At 38.6% G+C, this 19,077-nt stretch overlaps 1 protein-coding gene across 5 annotated transcripts in view; it reads right to left on the reverse strand.

Annotated features, from left to right (window-relative positions):
- Positions 1–296: 296 nt before the first annotated feature.
- The window catches only part of rimbp2a (RIMS binding protein 2a), a 72,602-nt gene continuing 53,821 nt past the window's right edge, over positions 297–19,077 (reverse strand). For 3 of the 5 annotated variants that reach the window (XM_083565019.1, XM_083565020.1, XM_083565021.1), the window contains 15 exons: positions 17,847–17,983; positions 17,277–17,356; positions 16,803–16,912; positions 14,496–15,296; positions 13,610–13,761; positions 11,996–12,784; positions 11,723–11,851; positions 10,782–10,928; positions 10,326–10,434; positions 8,776–8,942; positions 7,610–7,778; positions 6,606–6,706; positions 6,389–6,460; positions 3,484–3,627; positions 297–1,909 (listed from right to left, as the gene is read on the reverse strand). In XM_083565019.1, coding sequence (XP_083421145.1) covers positions 1,727–1,909; positions 3,484–3,627; positions 6,389–6,460; positions 6,606–6,706; positions 7,610–7,778; positions 8,776–8,942; positions 10,326–10,434; positions 10,782–10,928; positions 11,723–11,851; positions 11,996–12,784; positions 13,610–13,761; positions 14,496–15,296; positions 16,803–16,912; positions 17,277–17,356; positions 17,847–17,983 — 3,290 coding nt within the window. In that variant the 3' untranslated portion in view covers positions 297–1,726. Of the gene's footprint in view, positions 1,910–3,483; positions 3,628–6,388; positions 6,461–6,605; positions 6,707–7,609; positions 7,779–8,775; positions 8,943–9,889; positions 10,016–10,325; positions 10,435–10,781; positions 10,929–11,722; positions 11,852–11,995; positions 12,785–13,609; positions 13,762–14,495; positions 15,297–16,802; positions 16,913–17,276; positions 17,357–17,846; positions 17,984–19,077 lie in introns of all 5 variants that reach the window. The other 2 variants (XM_083565018.1, XM_083565022.1) reach the window with 2 other exon arrangements.

Raw genomic sequence — 19,077 nt, forward strand, 5'->3', positions numbered from 1 at the left:
AGTTTTAATTTTTTCTCTGAAAGGGAAACTCTTTGTTGTAATTATTTAAAAAGTGTTTTTTAAGGTTTTAGTGGATAATTAAATGTTCTTAGCTCCCAAAAATATCCTAGGGAAACAATCAGTTACAAAGTTCTATACAGAACCTTTAATAATTCTACAGGTTTTTAAAAGCTCAGCCTGAAAGCTCATTTGTCCTTGTGTGCCTCATGGTGTTTTTTTGTATATAAATTAATTTAATCTAGTATTGATAATGACTTGGCAAGTTCCTTTATTTCCACATTCTACAACAACGTATCTTTGACTGATTTATAAGGCATATAGTAAGTTGCCAGTTTATCACATCCACCCATGACACAGGTCATCATTTGTAAGTGTATAAAATGCATTCCATTTCAAATGAATGACATCATTACTAAGCGGATATCATTTTGATGGCGATTTTGTTTTAATGACACTCACATTCTGGTGTGCTTGGGTGCTGCAAATAGGAGTGTATTTTGTCTTTTTTTTTTGTTGTTGTTACAGTGGTGCAAATCAGTGGTATAAAGCTTTTATTAGCTTTAAACCAAATATATATGTAGATAATAGCAATTTTAAATATCATTTGAAGTAGTTGAATAAATATATGTAACAATAATGAGCTTAATATTTGGTTAGTGTTCATAATATAAATCCGTACTGTCGGGGAATTTTTTTTTAACAGTAGTGTTGAATGCAAGAAGTTTGAGAGCCACTCAAAACACTCAACAAAAAAAACCCACACAAAATATTGCTTTAGAGCAATACTTTAAATGCTATAATACATTTCTAAGACTTGGTTGTTGTTGTTTACTACAAGCTGAACACTTTTTTCACATAAATATATGTTCAGATACATTAAAAGCTTATTTCAGATCTTTGTGGCATCAGTAAGAAAATGTAAAGGTTTTTGTGGTAATTTTATACATATTAGTCTGTCTGCACTGAGTAAATATTTATGGGTAAATATTAGGCATAATATGTGAGTGGTCTGTAGGGGTTGAACAGTTCATCAGATTATTGATTAGAAATAAATAACCGAACGTTTAACCATTGTATTTAGAAATGGTTTAGGCATAAACAACATGAAGTTGCTGATATATAAGTTGCTGATATATATATATATCAACTAAAAGTAAATACTCTTGAATCTGAGTTTGAATGCTATGTTCTCACCTTCCTAAAAAAAGTGTGGGGAAAACACCAGGGCTCCATTTAAAAAGGATAAACACTGTATATGTGAGTGCCCATTAAGTGACCTGTGTGCAAGTTGTATCAGATACACTGGCATTTCTAATCTCCACTACAGGCCAGTGGAAGCAAGTAAGTGATTTTTTTTTATAGCAAATTTATTTGCATCTAGTTGAAACAAATTTGGTTTAAAATGTGGCATACAAAATGAGGTACACACTCCTACTGTAATATAACATGCCAGGCAATATGTATAAGATGTACTCCACATTTTGATGCAATATGCAGACAAACAAAAACAACAAAAAACAAATGAATAATCCTTGAATTGTGCAGGCATTCATTTTTTTTTTTTTTAAATAAAGAAATTAATTACCAGCCATGATCACATCCAACAATTGCTTCCTAATTTTGGCCTGTAGTGCATGTTTTTGGCACATAAACATGAACATGTCTGTAGATTTTCTTGTAAGCATAAACATTTTGCCCTTTTATTGATTGTGTATGGCATTAGCTTTTACTTTGAAAACTTCTTGAGCAGTTTCTTCCCCTTGGAGAGTAGTCCTTTTTTCTTTTTCAGGTCTCGCGGCCCCCTGGCAGGATTGAGGGGATGGGCGGAGCCCACAGGGAGCATCGGACGCACAATCGGGGACGCCGGTCTTCCCATGACTGGTGCCGGAACCGTGTTTTCCACTGGAATCTAATGACAGAACCATCAGGGGGACAGGGAAGGGAATTAAATGTCATCTATCTTCACCTGTCAATAGCTGACCTAAAAAGATAACTGGTGCTGTGCTGCTTTAGTTCTGAGCAGTGTCTCCAATCACATAGTGTGAGCTAATAGTAACAAAATATATAAATCAATTTGAAATATGAGATGAGCTGTACCATGATAAATGTTTTAATACCTTAAAACTGTTATATGGCATCTAACCATGATATTGTTGAACTCTTGAATCTGATTAAGGGTGATTAATATTTTGTAAAGCCAGCTTTGTCAATAGTGCAGCTTCAACTCAAGTATATATTAATGCACTTGTTCCAGTGTGCTATTGTTTCTATAGTAACACTCTTTCACAAGGCATAACATCAATTATGCTCCAGATAAATTGGATATTGTAAAGAATGTGTGCAATCTGTGGTAACTGATTATGTTTAATTAGACAATTATTTAAAATGTATAGAAGTCTCCATTGTCAGCACTTCATCAGTCAGAGACAAAACTGGTTTGTTGTTGTTTCACTTCAATAGCTTATAGCTGATATAATGTAAACTGTATTTAAATGCAACCATAATTAGTTAAAACCTATGTCATTGTTTAATAAGTAAACAAGAAAACAGCTAACAGCTGTGGTGTATGAGGAACAAAACGTGTTTGGACCTTCTAGAAAATAATCAATTTTGGGTTGTAACTGTAATGTCGGCTTTAGTAAACCACCCCATCACTCATATCGATTGCATTTGGGGTAAAGTTTATTTTATTTTTGGTTAAACTTTTTTCTTTTCAATTCTTTACCAGAAACGAGAACACTTCTTAGATAGAAAATGACTTTCCTCTACTGTTTTAGCCAAGCAGGTAAAAATAAAGCAAAGGAAAGCAGTGAAATTATTTTAGAAAGGTTCACAAGTCAGACATGAGAAATAAACCAAAAAATACAAATCACATAAATGAACACAGACATCCACCGATTCGGCGTCATGAATTTTTGCTTCAGCATTGCATTTATTTCTGTTGATTACAGTGAAGTAATGTGTTTTGGTTTAGGTTTTTTTTAATGTGCATGTTCTCAGAGCAGAATTTGGAAGACGGTGTGATACACAAAAAAGAAACAAAGCCTCTTAAATAGAACACAATACAACACACAGGCCAATGTGTACTGTTCTTATATAAAAAGGTAATAAAGTTCATTTTGAAAAAGGCATGCTCGTCTATTGACTTGGTCATTTAAAACGGGTTTTAAAGCACAAACCCAGCTTTAGAGTCTCATTCTCATGTTTTTTCCTCGATGCAGGAATGAGATTCAGTCTTTCGTCATTTCGCTGCCAATATCCCACAGTGTATGTGCTAGCTGTGCTGTCTGTCTCAGTTCACGGTGGGCTTTGCTTCTTCCATTCCAAAAAAAGCAAGACCGGAAACCACGACTGCACGTTCACCACACACAAAACAAACAAGCACAAGAAGAAAAAAGAAAAACACAGAGACGGCGAGCAGACGGAACTCAAACGGAGGATGGATGGACACAGGGCCTAGCGCTGAGAACGGCGATGGTGTACCCGTTTAGGCTCTGGGCGTGGCGTCGGCACTGGCTCTTCCTGCTCATGGTGGGGCGGAGTCTCTGTGAGATAGACCTCCACGTCATCAGGCACTTCTTCTAGAAAGTTGGAGGGAACCAGACCACGATGTCCATTTATCACACCCTGTGGAACAAAAAATAAGCAGAAGTTAAGCACAAGACATGAAGTTAACTAAGCAAGGTCACACACTTCTAAATAGATTATGATGGAAATATAAGCTTTGAGCTTTACAATCTAATGCAGATGTATCCAAACGCTTTAAAAATGTTTTCACGGTTAGTCAAATTCACTTATATTTTCCACAATTAATTTCAATTAAAATTTTTTGCAGCTTAAAAATAAAACAAGTGTTATGTTAAATTAAAAATTATGTTTTGTGTCAGTGGGATTTCACAATCACTAATGCACTCCCATACCATCATAGGTACGGCTTATTGACACTGATAACAAACCAGATAGGCCCTCTCCTCTTTAGTCTGGAGGACATAGTTTTTCAAAAAGAAATAAAAACAATTCTGGAATTGTTCCACAATTTTGCGGTGAACATGGGGCTGCACTTCATCCTGCAACATCTGAACAATCGGGACTTACGTGAGGATCCTATTCGTGGACTTCAGTTCTGCCCTTAACACCATCATCCCAACACTCGTCCAGACCAAACTAACCCAGCTCTCTGTTCCTATCTCTACCTGTCAGTGGATTACCAGCTTTCTGACAGATAGGCAACAGCTAGTGAGACTAGGGAAATTTATGACAAACAGCCGTACCTTCAACACTGGTGCCCCCCAGGGATGTGTTCTCTTCCCACTGCACTTCTCCCTGTACACCAAAGACTGCATCTTTACAGACCCCTCTGTTAAACTCATGACGACTGTGATGAATCTGCATTTAGAAGCGAGGTTCAGCAGCTGGCTGTCAGGTGCAGTCATATTAACCTGGAGCTTAACACAGGAGATTTCAGGAGAAACCCCCTTCACTCCCCCCACTCACCATCATGAACAGCACTGTGACAGCAGTGGATTCATTCAGGTTCCTGTGAACCACTATATTTGAGGGCTTGAAGTGGGACAATCACATCGACTCTATTGTTTACAAGGCCCAACAGAGGATGTATTTCCTTTGCAAACTGAGGAAGTTCAACCTGCCATAGGAACTGCTCAAACAGTTCTACTCAGCCATCATCAAGTCTGTCCTGTGCACTTCAATAACTGTCTGGTTTGGCTCAGCTACACAATCAGACATCAAAAGACTACAGAGAGGTTCAAATAGCTAAAAGGATTATTGATGCTCCCCTGCCCACACTTCAAGGACTGTATACATCCAGAGTGAGAAAAAGGACCCAAAAAAATCACCTTGGATCCTCACATCCAGGCCATATGCTTTTTTAACTTTTGCCATCTGGCTGACGCTACAGAGCACCGAGCACCAAGACAGCCAGGCACAGGAAAGGTTTCTTTTCCCAGGCAGTCTACCTCAAACACTTAAACGCTCTCCCCATTGTCCAGTAAAATAAAACATATGTGCGATACCACTTTTAATAATCTAAATCTGTACTTTTTTGTGCAACAAAACTTGTACTTTATTTTCTTTATAAAAATGTGCTACAACTTATATACTTTTATTGTTTTTTATTTATTTATTTCATAATTTTTTTCCATGTGCAACTGAAAGCTTCTGTCACCAAAACAAATTCCTAGTAAGTGCTAACATACTTGGCAATTAAGCTCCTTTTTTTACATTCCTGATTCTGATTCTGACTTGTAGATGCAAGTAATCTATCACAGATTGTAGTCTATCACAGATTGGTTAAGTTCTGCACATCTTTACTTCTGAGAGAATCTGCCTCTCTATGATACACTATTTATAACCAATCATCTTACTGACCTGTTGTCAATTAATCTAATTAGTTGCAAAATGTCTCCAATTTTAATAACACTTACTTTTTCCAGACATTCGGTGCCCTGTCCCAATGCGACATGTTGCAGCCATCAGATTCAAAATTACCTTAATTTTTCCTTAAAATTTTACTTTACCTCAGATTAAACATTTGATATGTTTTTTTACATGATTTTGTGAATAAAATATGCATTTATGAGATTTGCACATAATTGCATTCTGCTGTTATTTCAATTTTACACAGTAAAATGGGAAAACAAGGATACAGGTTTATTACTAAGTCTATTGTTTAATCAACAGATTGTTTAATCTAATTGTGAAATCAACAGACATTATCACTGAATAATTCTACATTCTGGGTTTGAAAGAAATCAGCCACAGCCTCACTTCTTCATATCATTCTCCTGGAGGTGTTGTCACTCTAATAACAAATTGTAATCCTTAATCTGAGTTGATGCCTTTTTACCAGTTAAGATTAAATCTCATATTGATTTTATTTTATTAATTATTTTATTTTATTTTAATTTGTTATCTAACACATTTCACTTTATAACAATCACTGTTTGTCACTCATGTGGAAATAGTTTGCTTTTATAAAACCTTTACATTCTAATTTTAAGTAGCAAGCCAATGTGATGGTCTCAGCTGTGTTCATCAGTTGTCCCTTTTTGTAGACCGCTTGAAGTTTTTTTAATCTCCCCAACAGTCTTGAATTTTGTTCACAAATGCTGAATTAAATTTCCTGTTTACATCTTCATTTAATAATATAATGCTAATGTTTTTGGTACCGACTCTAGCTAATTTTCCAGTTGCACAAGTGTCTAAAAGTATCAAGATCCTTTGCCTGTTCATTCTGATTGACCTCTTTTTGGATTATGTATTGTTTTTTTATTAAATCATTTCTATGTAGAAGTTCAAATAAAGAAAGGTAACCACCCGAATAACCCGTAAAGATCTCTGGAAGTTTTGTTAAGTGTTAATTACTTACATAGTAGAAACCGTCTTCATCAATCTCCCCAAATACAGCAATGATGTCACCAGCACAGAACGTCAGTTCCGCCTGGATCAGAAAGCATCAACTGCGTTAACAAAGGGAATGACTAGGAACACATTAAATTTGTGTGTGTGTGTGTGTGTGTGTGTGTGTGTGTGTGTGTGTGTGTGTGTGTGTGTGTGTGTGTGTGTGTGTGTGTGTGTGCACGCACCTCAACATCTGCATTTGGTGAACTCTCCCTGGGGTCATAATCATAAAGAGCAACCATTCTTCTTGTAGCCACTGGGTGCCGGCCGCCTTTTCGACTGTGCTCTATAGAAAATAAGAAAAGAGAAAACCTCTTATATGTGGGAACCTTACAGTAGTAGATTATTAAAGAACATTAATTCAGGAATGTAGCGAGTTAAACCAGAAACATTTCTTCACACTGTGGTCATAAACTCCTACATCAGACTGCATCAGTTAGTCTCTTAGGTGATCTGCTACTGCAATAAAAATAATTGCAGAGCAAGCAACTAAAGCATGACTATGACAACAGAAGTAGCACAAGCAGAAGTGAAATACAATGTGCGCAACAAATCAGTGGGGTAACAGATCGGTACAACAGTGCTTGTTCTTTTCCTTTTATACCACAGCAATTAGCAAATACATAAAAAATATTTATTAATTAAATATCATTCTTACTATAACTGTTATTTCTTACATTATTGCAGCTATACAGTAGACAGCTATTTTTCATTCGTTAACCTTTTTTGTTTCTTAATGTTAATCATAAGGATAAAAAAATGCTTGTCATGTTACTAGTTACTAACATGCAAGGTGATTTGTCTAGCAGCCAGATGTGCTTTTAGAGCTCTTATAGAAAATGTATTAATTAACATTCAGAACCAGGAAATCAACAATGTTCTACAATGGTTTATATGAACTAATACTTTTTTGCTATCCTTAGCTCTGTTTACTGTTGGAGGTAACAATGACTTCCCATGTTTTCGTGGGCTCTCTTGCATATATTCTCATTTCCTCCCATTCAATATCAACAACAAGCCAGAAGATTCTGGCTTCTATAAATTGCTCCTAGGTGTGAAACAATGTGTGAAAATGTGTATGCGTTGTGTCCTGCATTCAACTGGTTTCCCAAATAGGGTTTATACTCAAATATTAGAAATTCATGAATGAACAAAGAGTAAAACATGTAGATGTTAGAAGATGCAGTACCTATTCTATCCACTGGGGTGTTGAGGGGTAGAAAGCCCTGTTTCATGAGCTGATCCATAGTCTCCTCATCATCAGCTTGTATCTCTGACACCATGTTACATGGAATAAGGCCAGAACGGCCACGGATCTCTCCACGATAAAACCCATCAGTGTCTTTGTCTCCAAATACCTGCAAGAGAGGTTGGTAAATAACAGCAATGCATATCTTAATTACAGTGAGCATATGATTTAAATGTGATGAATGAGGAAAATGAAAATGAGAAATGGTAATTGTAATGAAAATGGTGAAGCAGGAAGTGATGGGCTTAGAAAGGAGGACATGAAAGCAGCTATTTAGAGGATGAAAAGTAAAAAATCGGTGGGCCCAGACATACCAGTAGAAGCATGGAGATGTTTAGGAGAGATGGCACTGGAGTTTTTATGTAGACTTCTTAACAAGATTTTGGAAGGTGAATGGATGCATGAGGAATGGTGAAGGAATGTGCTGGTACAAATTTTTAAGAACAAGGGAGATGTAAAGACCTGCAGTAACTACAGGGGAATAAAGTTGATCAGCCACACAATTTTTTCAAGGTTATGGGAAAGAGTAGTGGAAGTCAGGCTGAGAGAAGAGGTGACCATCTGTGAGCAGCAGTATGGTTTCATGCAGAGGAAGAGCCCCACAGACGCATTATTTGCTTTGAGAATGTTCACGGAAAAGTATTGAGAAGGTCAGAAGGAGTTGCATTGTGTGTTTGTAGATTTGGAGAAAGCGTACAACAGGGTGCCGAGAGGGGAGTCTGTATGAGGAAGTCTGGAGTGACAGAGAATTAAATTAGGGTGCTGCTGGACATGTATGAGGACAGTGTCACAGCACTCAAGTGTGCAGTAGGAACGACAGACTGGTTCAAGGTGGAGGTTGGACTGCATCAATGATCAGCAGAAGGATAAGTAGAAGAATGCTGAGGATGGAGCTGCCAAGAAGGAGGAAAAGAGAAAGGCCAAGTAGAAGGTTTATGGATGTGGTGAGGGAAGGCATGCAGGTAGTTTGAAAGAGGCAGATGTAGAGGACAGGGTGGCATGGAGACAGATGATCCGCTGTGGCTCCCCCTAACAGGAGCAGCCAAAAGAAGAAGAAGAAGATATGATAAAATATTATCAGTTGTGGCACTCTCACAACATCTCACCTTGATGATCTGTCCTTCTTTAAAAGGAAGTTCTTCATCAGCAGCATCTGGGTTCGGGGACATGGAGAGAGGGTCATAGTCGAACAATGCTACAAAGATACGGAAGGGCTCTTCAGGCTCGAACTCGTCATAGTACGGAGGAGACCGCCGTTCTCGGTCCCTGTAACCTAAGAAATTATAAAAATAAGACTGAAAACTATTGTTAAGCTCATGTTTGGTTACTTCCAAAATGTGTTTTCCCGTGTAAATAAAACTACATCTTCAGAAAAACCAACTTCACATGCATTCATACATTAAGCAACCTGAAAAACCTTTAACCATGATGTCATTTTAGGTCATTTATATTTGTTGAATGACCAATGACCAATGGATTGAGTGTTGACTTGTAAAATCTTGTGCAATTTATTTCCTATGACTTTGAGTGGGGTAATAAGGACGCATGTGATGATGCAATGAAATGGTACAACACACTTAAATGTAAACATATAGCATAAGCTGCAGGCCAAATGTGTTCAACTTTGAGTTGAATAAATGCAAACATGGACAAAAAGAAAACACTGCTTTAACCATGCTGTAAAAAGGATCCATAAAGTCTTTATTCTCATTAGTTTTGGATAATGTTACACCTTAAGATGAACACCATACATCTTGTACAACTTACTAAGCCGTGCCAAAGATGGAATGGCAAATGTACCCAATGTGCATTAGAGAAAGCTGATGCAATGCAACATATGTACGTTTTCGATCACCTGTGAAACAAACCTTTAAGATTACCTTGTGTTACAAACTGGTGTAACGTACTACCCTTAACTGTTTTTCTAAATTCATGCACAGCCAATGTCAAAGCCTGAAGTTCAGAAGGAAAGGGGGGGTTTAGCAGGCATCTCATGTCAGGTCAGTGCAAGAGGGAAGCAAATTCTGTAAGCAGGAAGCAGACACTTTACTATCAAGGGCAACCATCTTATACCTAGTGTGCATCCCTGAGGTCATAATGCAAGCCTTTATTTTGGCAGTCCAGCGTTTCAACCTCATGCGTTTCAGAAACTTGCTCATGGCATTTTCTTGCACTTTTGTCTCACTGTGCTCTGATAGAACACTGAGCAGCAACACATACCATAAGGAGGCCTGTGGCAACCATGCCTCCGTGAACACCATGTCCTGTGCCGAGCTACACGGCCACAGTAAACATCCTCCATGACTGGAGAACGGTTCCCCTCACTGTTACTCTCAGTGGTTATCTCTGAGGGAAACACCAACCAAAGAGATCTTATCATGAACAGACCACACCACCTTGCTTGGCCTTGCCTAACAAGTCTCTCTGGTTAAGCAAACGAGGCAGAGAGACTGCCATCAAATGAGGCAGGGAGAATAATGTCTATATCCCCAAAAACGTCTCTAATTCTTTTATGTCTTCCAAGTGCCGACTAAGAAAGCAATTTTTATAATGTGATGTTTTTACCTTTGAGCTTAAACAAGATTGGGACATAGCTGAAGATCAATGATATAATGCTGAGCAGGGTTAAACTGTGTCAAACATGGGGTTTACTGACCAATAGCAGGGACCATGAGGGGTCTGCGCTGAGGTTGAGAACCTCCATGACCTGGCCTTCTATTTGAGTTCCGATCCAACCTTCCTGAGGATGAAATGTTGCCACCGACCTGACAGCAGAAAAGACAACTAAAGTTAAAGAAGGTTAGCAGGATTTTAGACATTTCAGCTTAGATTTATGATCAAAACCAATCATACATTTACCAAATTTAATGAAGCATCCTCAACACAAACAACCAATTATTTGGAAGCAAGAACTACTTTTTAAATCTTTCAGAAATCACTACTCATAAGGAATCAATCTCCTAGTTTAGTTATAAAGAGTTGGTAATCATACTATAGATACTGTAGATGCTGCAAACAGCCAGACTGTATGGGGGTTTGCAAAGCCCAGATGTGTTGTGAAATGTGTTAATTTATAAAGATGAACAGCAGTCTTAAGCATATAAAGCTGCACCTTAAGACCACTGTGTGAGTTGCGCCGTCGTCCATCCTCCAGTTGCATTTCAGAGTACAGCTCTTCCTCATCCTCTTCAATAATGTCAGATAAGTCTGACCCTCGGCTGCTTTCTGTCTGGTACTCTTCACTGTGACTGTATTGGGACTGTGGCAATGAAACAACCATTCAGCTCAATCTAAAGATTTGGGTATTTAGTTTTGACAGAATCTCCATCCAAACTACAGCTACCCTACTTAATTGAAAAAAAAGGAATTTTAATGTAATAAACAGCTATTATTAATCGGTAACATTTTAACAACTGGAACTATTCATGGTTACAACAAACTATATTGTGCATGGTATATTTGAAAATCGCATATCTTATTGTATAGAAATTGTATAGAGGGACCATGAAATGGTTTTAACAAATGAGAGGACAACAATTACAGGCTCTATAGTATGTGACTAGCAAGCTAGCAATTTTAAGGCTAGTAAATTATGAAGTGTTACTATAGTTAATGCATTTAAATTAATCGCATGTTTAGTCTAAACTGTGAAATGCAGATTGGTGACAGCTTCATTATGATTTGCTTACATGGTAATATATCATAAGAAACATTCACACTAAACATATGAACATAAGCACTCCCTATAAGGCTGGAGACCTCCCTGTCAATTAAAAAACCTGGAACTATCCATAAATATATCATGAAGGAACCTTTTCTCCTATTCTAAGAGCCAACCTTTTGTACTGAAACCTCTATAGTTTATATGCTGACCTTGATAACTTGAAAAGGTTTAAAACGGCCAACGAGATAAAATTAGTACTTAATTCTAAGGTTCCTTTTTATTATTCAAAGAAAACAATATATACATACTAAATAATCAGTTTGACAAAATAAGCAATTACTGCTTTTTGCCTTTCTAGAGCAACATCATGTGATATTGGGCTCCCGTACCTGCCTGCCCAGTTCTGAGCCCCTGAGGAAGTCATCCACAGATGCTCCTCTTCTGCGAGACTGATAGCTTTCCTCATCCTCTTCCTCATCTGAGTTCTGAGAGTGAAAGCCCTGACTTCGCCTCTCCATCTATATACAACAAAAAACTTTCAGACACCTCAGTAACCATGCCTGCTGCATTCCAACAGATTTTGCAGTGTGTCAACAATCTTAATGAGGTCCCAGTCAAAATATTCCTAAGTAAAAAAATGTACTGCATCAGTCAGCACTCACCCGGCCGCTCTCTGCAGCCACTCTTTGGGCAGCTTCACGGGCGATGGCTTTGGCCATTGTATCCGGGATAAGTGTGCCTCTGGGCTGGGGGAGGATTCTCTGAGGAGAAGGTGAGCGACGGTTAGGGCATGGTGGTGCCTCGAGAGTGTGTCCATGTGGCAAAGCTGGGGGAAGGCCAGACGGAGAACAGACAGGTTCCCATGGTTGTGCAGGACCCCCAGCAGGGTGAAGCATGCCTGGGACCTGCTCTTTGGTTTCCAGTTCTCTGGCACTTGGTGGTCTCTGAGGTTGGGGAAGGTGCAGCTGGGGAATGTGGGGTTGAGGCATTGGAATTGTGGGCTGAGGTATTGGAATCGTAGGCTGGGGATGGGGGAAGTGGTGAGAAGGTAGAGGCTGAAGGTGAGGAGGAGATGGCTGAGTAGGATGGGGAACAGGATGAGGCTGAAGATGAGTGACTGGCTGATTTGGGCAAATAGCAAGAGTTTGAAGATGGGAACATGAATCAGGGCCTGCATGAGGGGGCAGAGGTTGCATTGGAGGTGCGAGTGCAGGTCGCAGAGGAAGGGGCTGGGGCACTTGGTGTTGTAGAGAAGCTTGCATGTGGTGAGGTGGAAGGTGTGCTTGGGGTGGAGGCACGAGCAGGTTGCTAGGAATGACGGCGACATGCGAGTCCTGGCTTTCGCCTTGTGCTGATAAAGTCCTGACCACAACCTCGCGGGCCTCCAAACACTGGATACAGTTAAGATCCACTGTTGCAAAGTCAGCCAGTGGGTACAGCACCTCAGCAATCTGAAACCAATAATAATTGCAAATATTTCTAGTGGTCTCATAGTTTTCTGATGTATTTAGTCAAATTTCACCCCTGAATTTGAACACACTGAATTTCATTCATGACACATTTTATGATTTTACAAATCCATCATTACATTTTAATGGAGTCAGGTTTTAATTTATTTTGGCCTTTGTATTGATTGTGTTCATCACAGAATCCATTTCATATTGAGAAACAGTCAACAGTAATACTATAAAACAGCACAAAATATATATATTTTTAAATATGTATACGATTAATTAGTCAGCTCTGTTTTATATTTGAATTAAGTAGTCTAACTACAGTGTATTTAAAAGAGTTCACATCAGTTCTGCTCACCCAGACAAATATCATTTTCCCTTCTGATTTCCAACTCAAATGCTCACCTGCTCCAGCTCATGAAGTTTTGTTCCTTTAGCTGATGGGCTACATAAGTTGAGTTTGGAATACTGAACATTTTTCACTCTGCTTGGCAGTGGATGCAGAGAACTAGGGTTGAAAACCCCTGAAGTTTGAAGAGTAGTTGTAATGACTCATATTCTCCAACAGAGGGCAGGAGTATTGCCTAAAACAGCTTCCCCAGCCCTGAGCCAAGAGTCAAGTTAATGCTAATCAAATCAGTCAGTCAGAGTTTTGACAAGGCAGAATTAAAGCTCTTAACTCTGCATGAAAGTACATCTCCAACACCTACCGGTCTAAAACATGACAAATATTTTCTGATAGATTCCCACAGTTTATTTGAAGTTTGGAAGGATTACATAAGTATGGCTGGTGTTGATAACTGAAGAGATTCACACACTCACCCTCTGGCCTTTTGTGCACACTGCGTAGCCAATGACATTGGCACCATTGGAGGTCCCCATGGGAGTCAATAATGGAGGCTTCCAGTGGACCTGCAGAATCCCTGGAGCCTGTCCACACTGAACCTGCACCTCATTGGGGGGCAATGGAGGGCCTGTAAGGAATAGATAATCCAGCACAATTAGTGGAGTTTGAAACATATTGTCCTCTTGGTTCAGGGCACTTCCATCCCAGAAGAAACAGTCGATTTTTATGGATCGATACACAAGTGCTTTCTTTGATGAGGAAAAAGCTCCAAACAGGCTAATTAATTCAAGTTAATAGTTTGTTCATCGAATTAGGTGTTTAGGTGTAAATGCAATATATTTAAACACTAAATACTAATTACTTAGTTTGTCCATGCATAATGTTAAATACAGATGATTCGTTCACTTTTTTTGTAAAATTTAATTTGTCTGTAAACACTGATTCCCTGTAAAAGAGATTTCTGTTGCAAATGAGAGTGAAGACAGCATATTTATTGAGTACAATTTGGACTGCTGCCTTGCCACACAAGTATGCTAATCTAAAAAAACTGCTTGGAATTTAAGGTTGGGTATGTTTTAAATAATTATATTAAAAGGGATTATATAAGACTGTTTTAAATAGTTTGTAATCTGAATTTTATCTTTTTTTCTACACTCTAGTGTTAATGATGTATTTTATTTTCAGTTTTACTGGGAAAGTTTGGTCTCAGCTATTAAACCTTCCAAAGCTATTTTAGTCATTTTAATAGCCAGGATTCATTCCAACTATTACTTATATCTATTGTTCTCTGTATGTATAAGGCCAGACTTTGAATACAAAAAAGTATAGTTATATAAATAAAAGACACGAGTTGCATCTAACCTGCAGCCTGTGTGCAAAACTCGACCCCAGCCTCCTTTTTCTCGCGCTGTTCCAGTGGCATGTGCCAGGGCACCTGGTGTGGTTTGGCCACCACCCTCACCTTGTACACGGTGGTGGCTTTCAAGTTGCTGAAGCGCAGTTTGTAGCAGCATGGCTTCACCACTGCATGCTCAATGCCATCCAAAAACACTGTGTGGGAATAGTTGCTGTTGCTGGGGAGCCAGGAGAGCTCTGCTGAATCACGCATGATGTTGTCCAAGCGCAGGCCTGTTGGGGCCACCGTGACGTTCCGTCCGACCAGCAAGGTGCAGCGGAGCTCATCAGACAGACCACGGTCCGTCACACTCTGCACCGAAACGCGATATGTGCATGCAGCTAGGTCCAGCTTTTCAACTAGAAGTTTGGTCCTGCCACTAAAGGGCACAGTAGCACGCACCTCCCCGTCCACTAAAATGTTGTAGCCATTGATGTTGCCCCAACCAAAGGGAACTAGAGGTTGTTCCCAAGCCACAATGACGCTCCTTGCCAGCTGTTTGATTAGGTTGATTTTTCTCGGGTAAGGCACAATGTCATCAGACAGCTCTTCAGCATCCAGAGTGCCAGTCCCATTACTACAGGGCCCAAGAGAGTCAATGCTTAAACTGTCCAGGGAAATGCCTCCATCTATTGCTGTCAGGCTTAAACAGCCATGCTCCAGCTGGCCCAGATCCTCTGCTCCATCCATCATTGGCTTTTCCTTGTCCTGGACAAACTCTACAAAATTCGAAGGGACCAAGCCACGCTGGCCATCCAACAGTTCTCCTGGAAGAATCACAGAAGATGAAGACTGACACACTAATTCAGGACAACAACATATGACTCATGCAATTCAAAACAAACATTATGTAACATAAATGCTATACTTCTGACACACATAACTTTGAACTGTAAAATGAACACATAACATTTTAAGTCTACATACTGAATGTAAAGAACCCTCTATCAATAGAAAGGTTCAAGACCAACAAGGACAAAATGATTACTTGCTGCCTAATATATAACACCCACTAACAGGTGCCATGATGAAGACATAATCAGTGTTATTTACTCACAGGTCAAAATGTTATAATGTGATAATATTATGTCTGTTCGGTGCACATTTAGGGTGTTTCTACCTAGAAATGCAATATACAGTGTGAAGTCAATGAAAGAGATCCTTTTAGAATCTGCTGAAAATCAATCCGGGAATGTTGATGATCAGGTAATAAATTTTGGAAAAAAATAACACTTCACTTGCATAATTTTTCATAAGGTTTCTTGGTCATTTAAACCAGGGCCAAAATAATTTGTAAATATTGCAAAAAAAACATAGAATCTTCTAGAACAGTGGTCCCCAACATTTTTTGCACCACGGACCGGTTTAATGTCAGACAATATTTTCGCGGACCGGCCTTTAAGGTGTGGCGGATAAATACAGCAAAATAAAATTATACTAGCAGCAGAAAAACTTATTATATAACGTATTATATAATAATAATAAACGTGAATCCACTGTGTTGTTTTTTGTTCATTTTGCTAGCTTGGGGGTTTGAATTTAGCGGTAATGTATTATGTGTTACCGGCCGGAGCAGCTCCTTCAAGAAGGTAGCGGATGGAGGTAACACATGTGATCGAGGCATCTTGACATGCATCAAGAGTGAGTCATAGACACGTGGCGGAGAGAATCCGGTAATTTTTCCAAAATAAAACATCGTTTAGAATCAGATAATAAATAAAACGGAAATAATGTTAGTTATGTATGGTCTTTCTGTGCGGCCCAATACCAATTGACCCACAGGCCCGGGGGTTGGGGACCACTGAGTGCTTTATGAAAAAAAAAGTAAAAAGTCATACATTTTAAACCTATTATATGCAATTATAAATCAAAATGGCAATACTGTGTATCATAACCAAATCTCGAAAGTTTAATGTGCATCCACAGCTCTAAATTATGATCTCAAGATAGATATTTAATTAGTGCAAAAAGGAAAGCGTTCTAAAACCAGAGCTAGTGACTCAGTGAAAAGATGCTTTAAGAGCCACATTTTTTTTTTTTCACCCGGCCATGTAGCTGTGGGGTGCTTAACAAATTAGCCTCCCTGACGATTCGCAGTTTAATCTGTCATCCCTTAAAGAAGCAATTACTAAACGCCTGCTGAAAACTGACATTAAATTCAACCCAAATGACTTATTATATCATACACATCCTTGGGAGTCCTGGATATTTACACCAAAAGGTCATTCTGATTAAGACAAAAACAAGCCAAAGGTTTTGAGAGTGTGGGTCACCTTCATAGAATCCATCATCATCCATGTCTCCATACACATAAAGATATTTCCCAGCAACAAGAGGCAGCTCAGCCTCAGGATGCTCATTGGGCCCATCATAGGGATTATAACTGTACAGAGAATGGGAGAGAAAGATTTGAATATGTTTTATTATAAACAAAAAACTCAAAAGTAGTAGCTGCACCATGGTGAAATATTAAAACATTTCCTTAGAGAGAACTTGATATTTTAGTTTAAGATGTTTTCCAAAAATGTGTAAGTATTCATGCAAATGAGCACAATTTAGTTTTTATTTACACTTAAATTAAGAGAAAGAAAGCTCTTATTTGCAACTCAATAAAGTACAACAAAAATCAGAAAAAAATAGCGTCTCTTTAGAATCATAACATTTCTAAATACCGATAATAAGGATCCTTATTATTATTCAAATGACAGCAGACTTTTTTTTAACAGCAGAAGCTTAAAAATCTGTACCTGTAGCGGGCAGTGCAAAGCCGAACCTGTCCTGTGTATCTGGCCTTGGACCTTGGAGCTGGACTCACCTTATCGTCCATCTGTAATCACAAATTATTATTGTCATTTATAGCATAAAAATTGCTTTTAGGCATATCCTTATTATATATCACTTACTATTAATTCTGCATAAAAACATTAGAATTAAATGAAGCTTGGAAAGATGTAGCAGACTGTTGATGCCTATGGTGAGTTTAGGTAGCCGTGGTTTGTAAATCTGACAACAAAAGTAGTATGAAGCTGAAACTTGAAACATGTACACCACAGAACATATTTACACAAAGTGCATTATTTAATTTGCGCTAAAAATTTTTGCTTTAAAAGATCAGTTAAATACAGTTGAAAATTAATGGGTGACTAATTGGTGCACATGCTACAATCCTACAAGAGACAAATTACAAGCTGCACAAAAGACTCTTGGCTTGCTTGTGCCAACAGCAGAAAAAGAAGCAATTTACAAAAACAAACACATAGTAGATGAAAGACTACAGGACTTTTAAATTCAATGAGATTTGAAGATGATGAACACACCTCTGACATGCTCACTGATCTTGGTCTTGCTGCTGTGGTGAAGTCAATATGCAATGGAGTCTCAGGCGTGTCTCTGCTGAACTGCAGTGGCTGGAGGAGCTTAGTGATTAGCGAAGAACCTGAAGATCTCTCATCACCTGCACAACATAGAGTTACACAGCCAAACGCCAGCGCCTGTCAATCACCGCCTGGGCCTGGACAGTCACCTGAGAGAGACACTCTGGGTTGAATTTATATGAGAGAGAATGTTTCATTAAGCTACATGTTCATGTATAACTTACAGAAATTATGAAAGAATCAATTCATTCATGTATAGGGAATTAAAGTGTTGGGGCAAACCACAATCTTGCAATTTTAGTTGCATTTTTGCCCTAGATAGTATTCTCTTATTTGTTTAAAATATTTCTCTCAGCATTGACTGTCTTTAGCCATCATACAGCAATACTGTAATAAATGCAAAATAACTACATAATATAGTGCACACGCAAATATATATATATATAAAGAATCCAAGAAATTATTCACATCATTTTACTTTTTCCACATTTTATTATGTTACAGCCTTATTCCAAAATAGATCAAATTCATTATTTTTCTCGAAAGTCTACAAACCATACTCCATAATGACAATGTGAAATAAGTGTGTTTTAAATCTTAACAAAAAATCACATGTACTTAAGTATTTACAGCGTTTGCTTAATACTTTGTTGAAGCACCTTTGGCACCAATTACAGACTCAAGTCTTTTTGAGTTTGATGCTACAAACTATTTTTGGGCAGTTTCTACCATTCTTCTTTGCAGAACCTCTCAAGCTCCATAAGGTTGAATGGGGAGCGTCGGTGCACAGCCATTTTCAGATCTCTTCAGAGATGTTCAATTGTGTTCAAGTCTGGGCTCTGGCTGGGCCACTCAAGGACATTCACAAAGCCACTCCTTTGTTATCTTGGCTTTGTGTTTAAGGTCGTTGTCCTGTTGGAAGATAAACCATCTCCCCCAGTCTGAGGTCCAGAGCACTCTGGAGCAGGTTTTTATCAAGGATGTCACTGTATATTGCTGCATTCATCTTTCCCTCGATCCTGGCTAGTCTCCCATTTCCTGTCATTGAACGACATCCCCACAACGTGATACTGCCACCAACATGCTTCACTGTAGGGACTGTATTGGCCAGGTGATGAGCGATGCTTGGTTTCCCCCAGACATGATGCTTGGCATTCAGGGCAAAGAGTTTAAT

Source organism: Silurus aristotelis (genome assembly GCF_946808225.1).
Source record: "Silurus aristotelis genome assembly, chromosome: 16".
In the NCBI taxonomy this organism is placed as follows: domain Eukaryota; kingdom Metazoa; phylum Chordata; class Actinopteri; order Siluriformes; family Siluridae; genus Silurus; species Silurus aristotelis.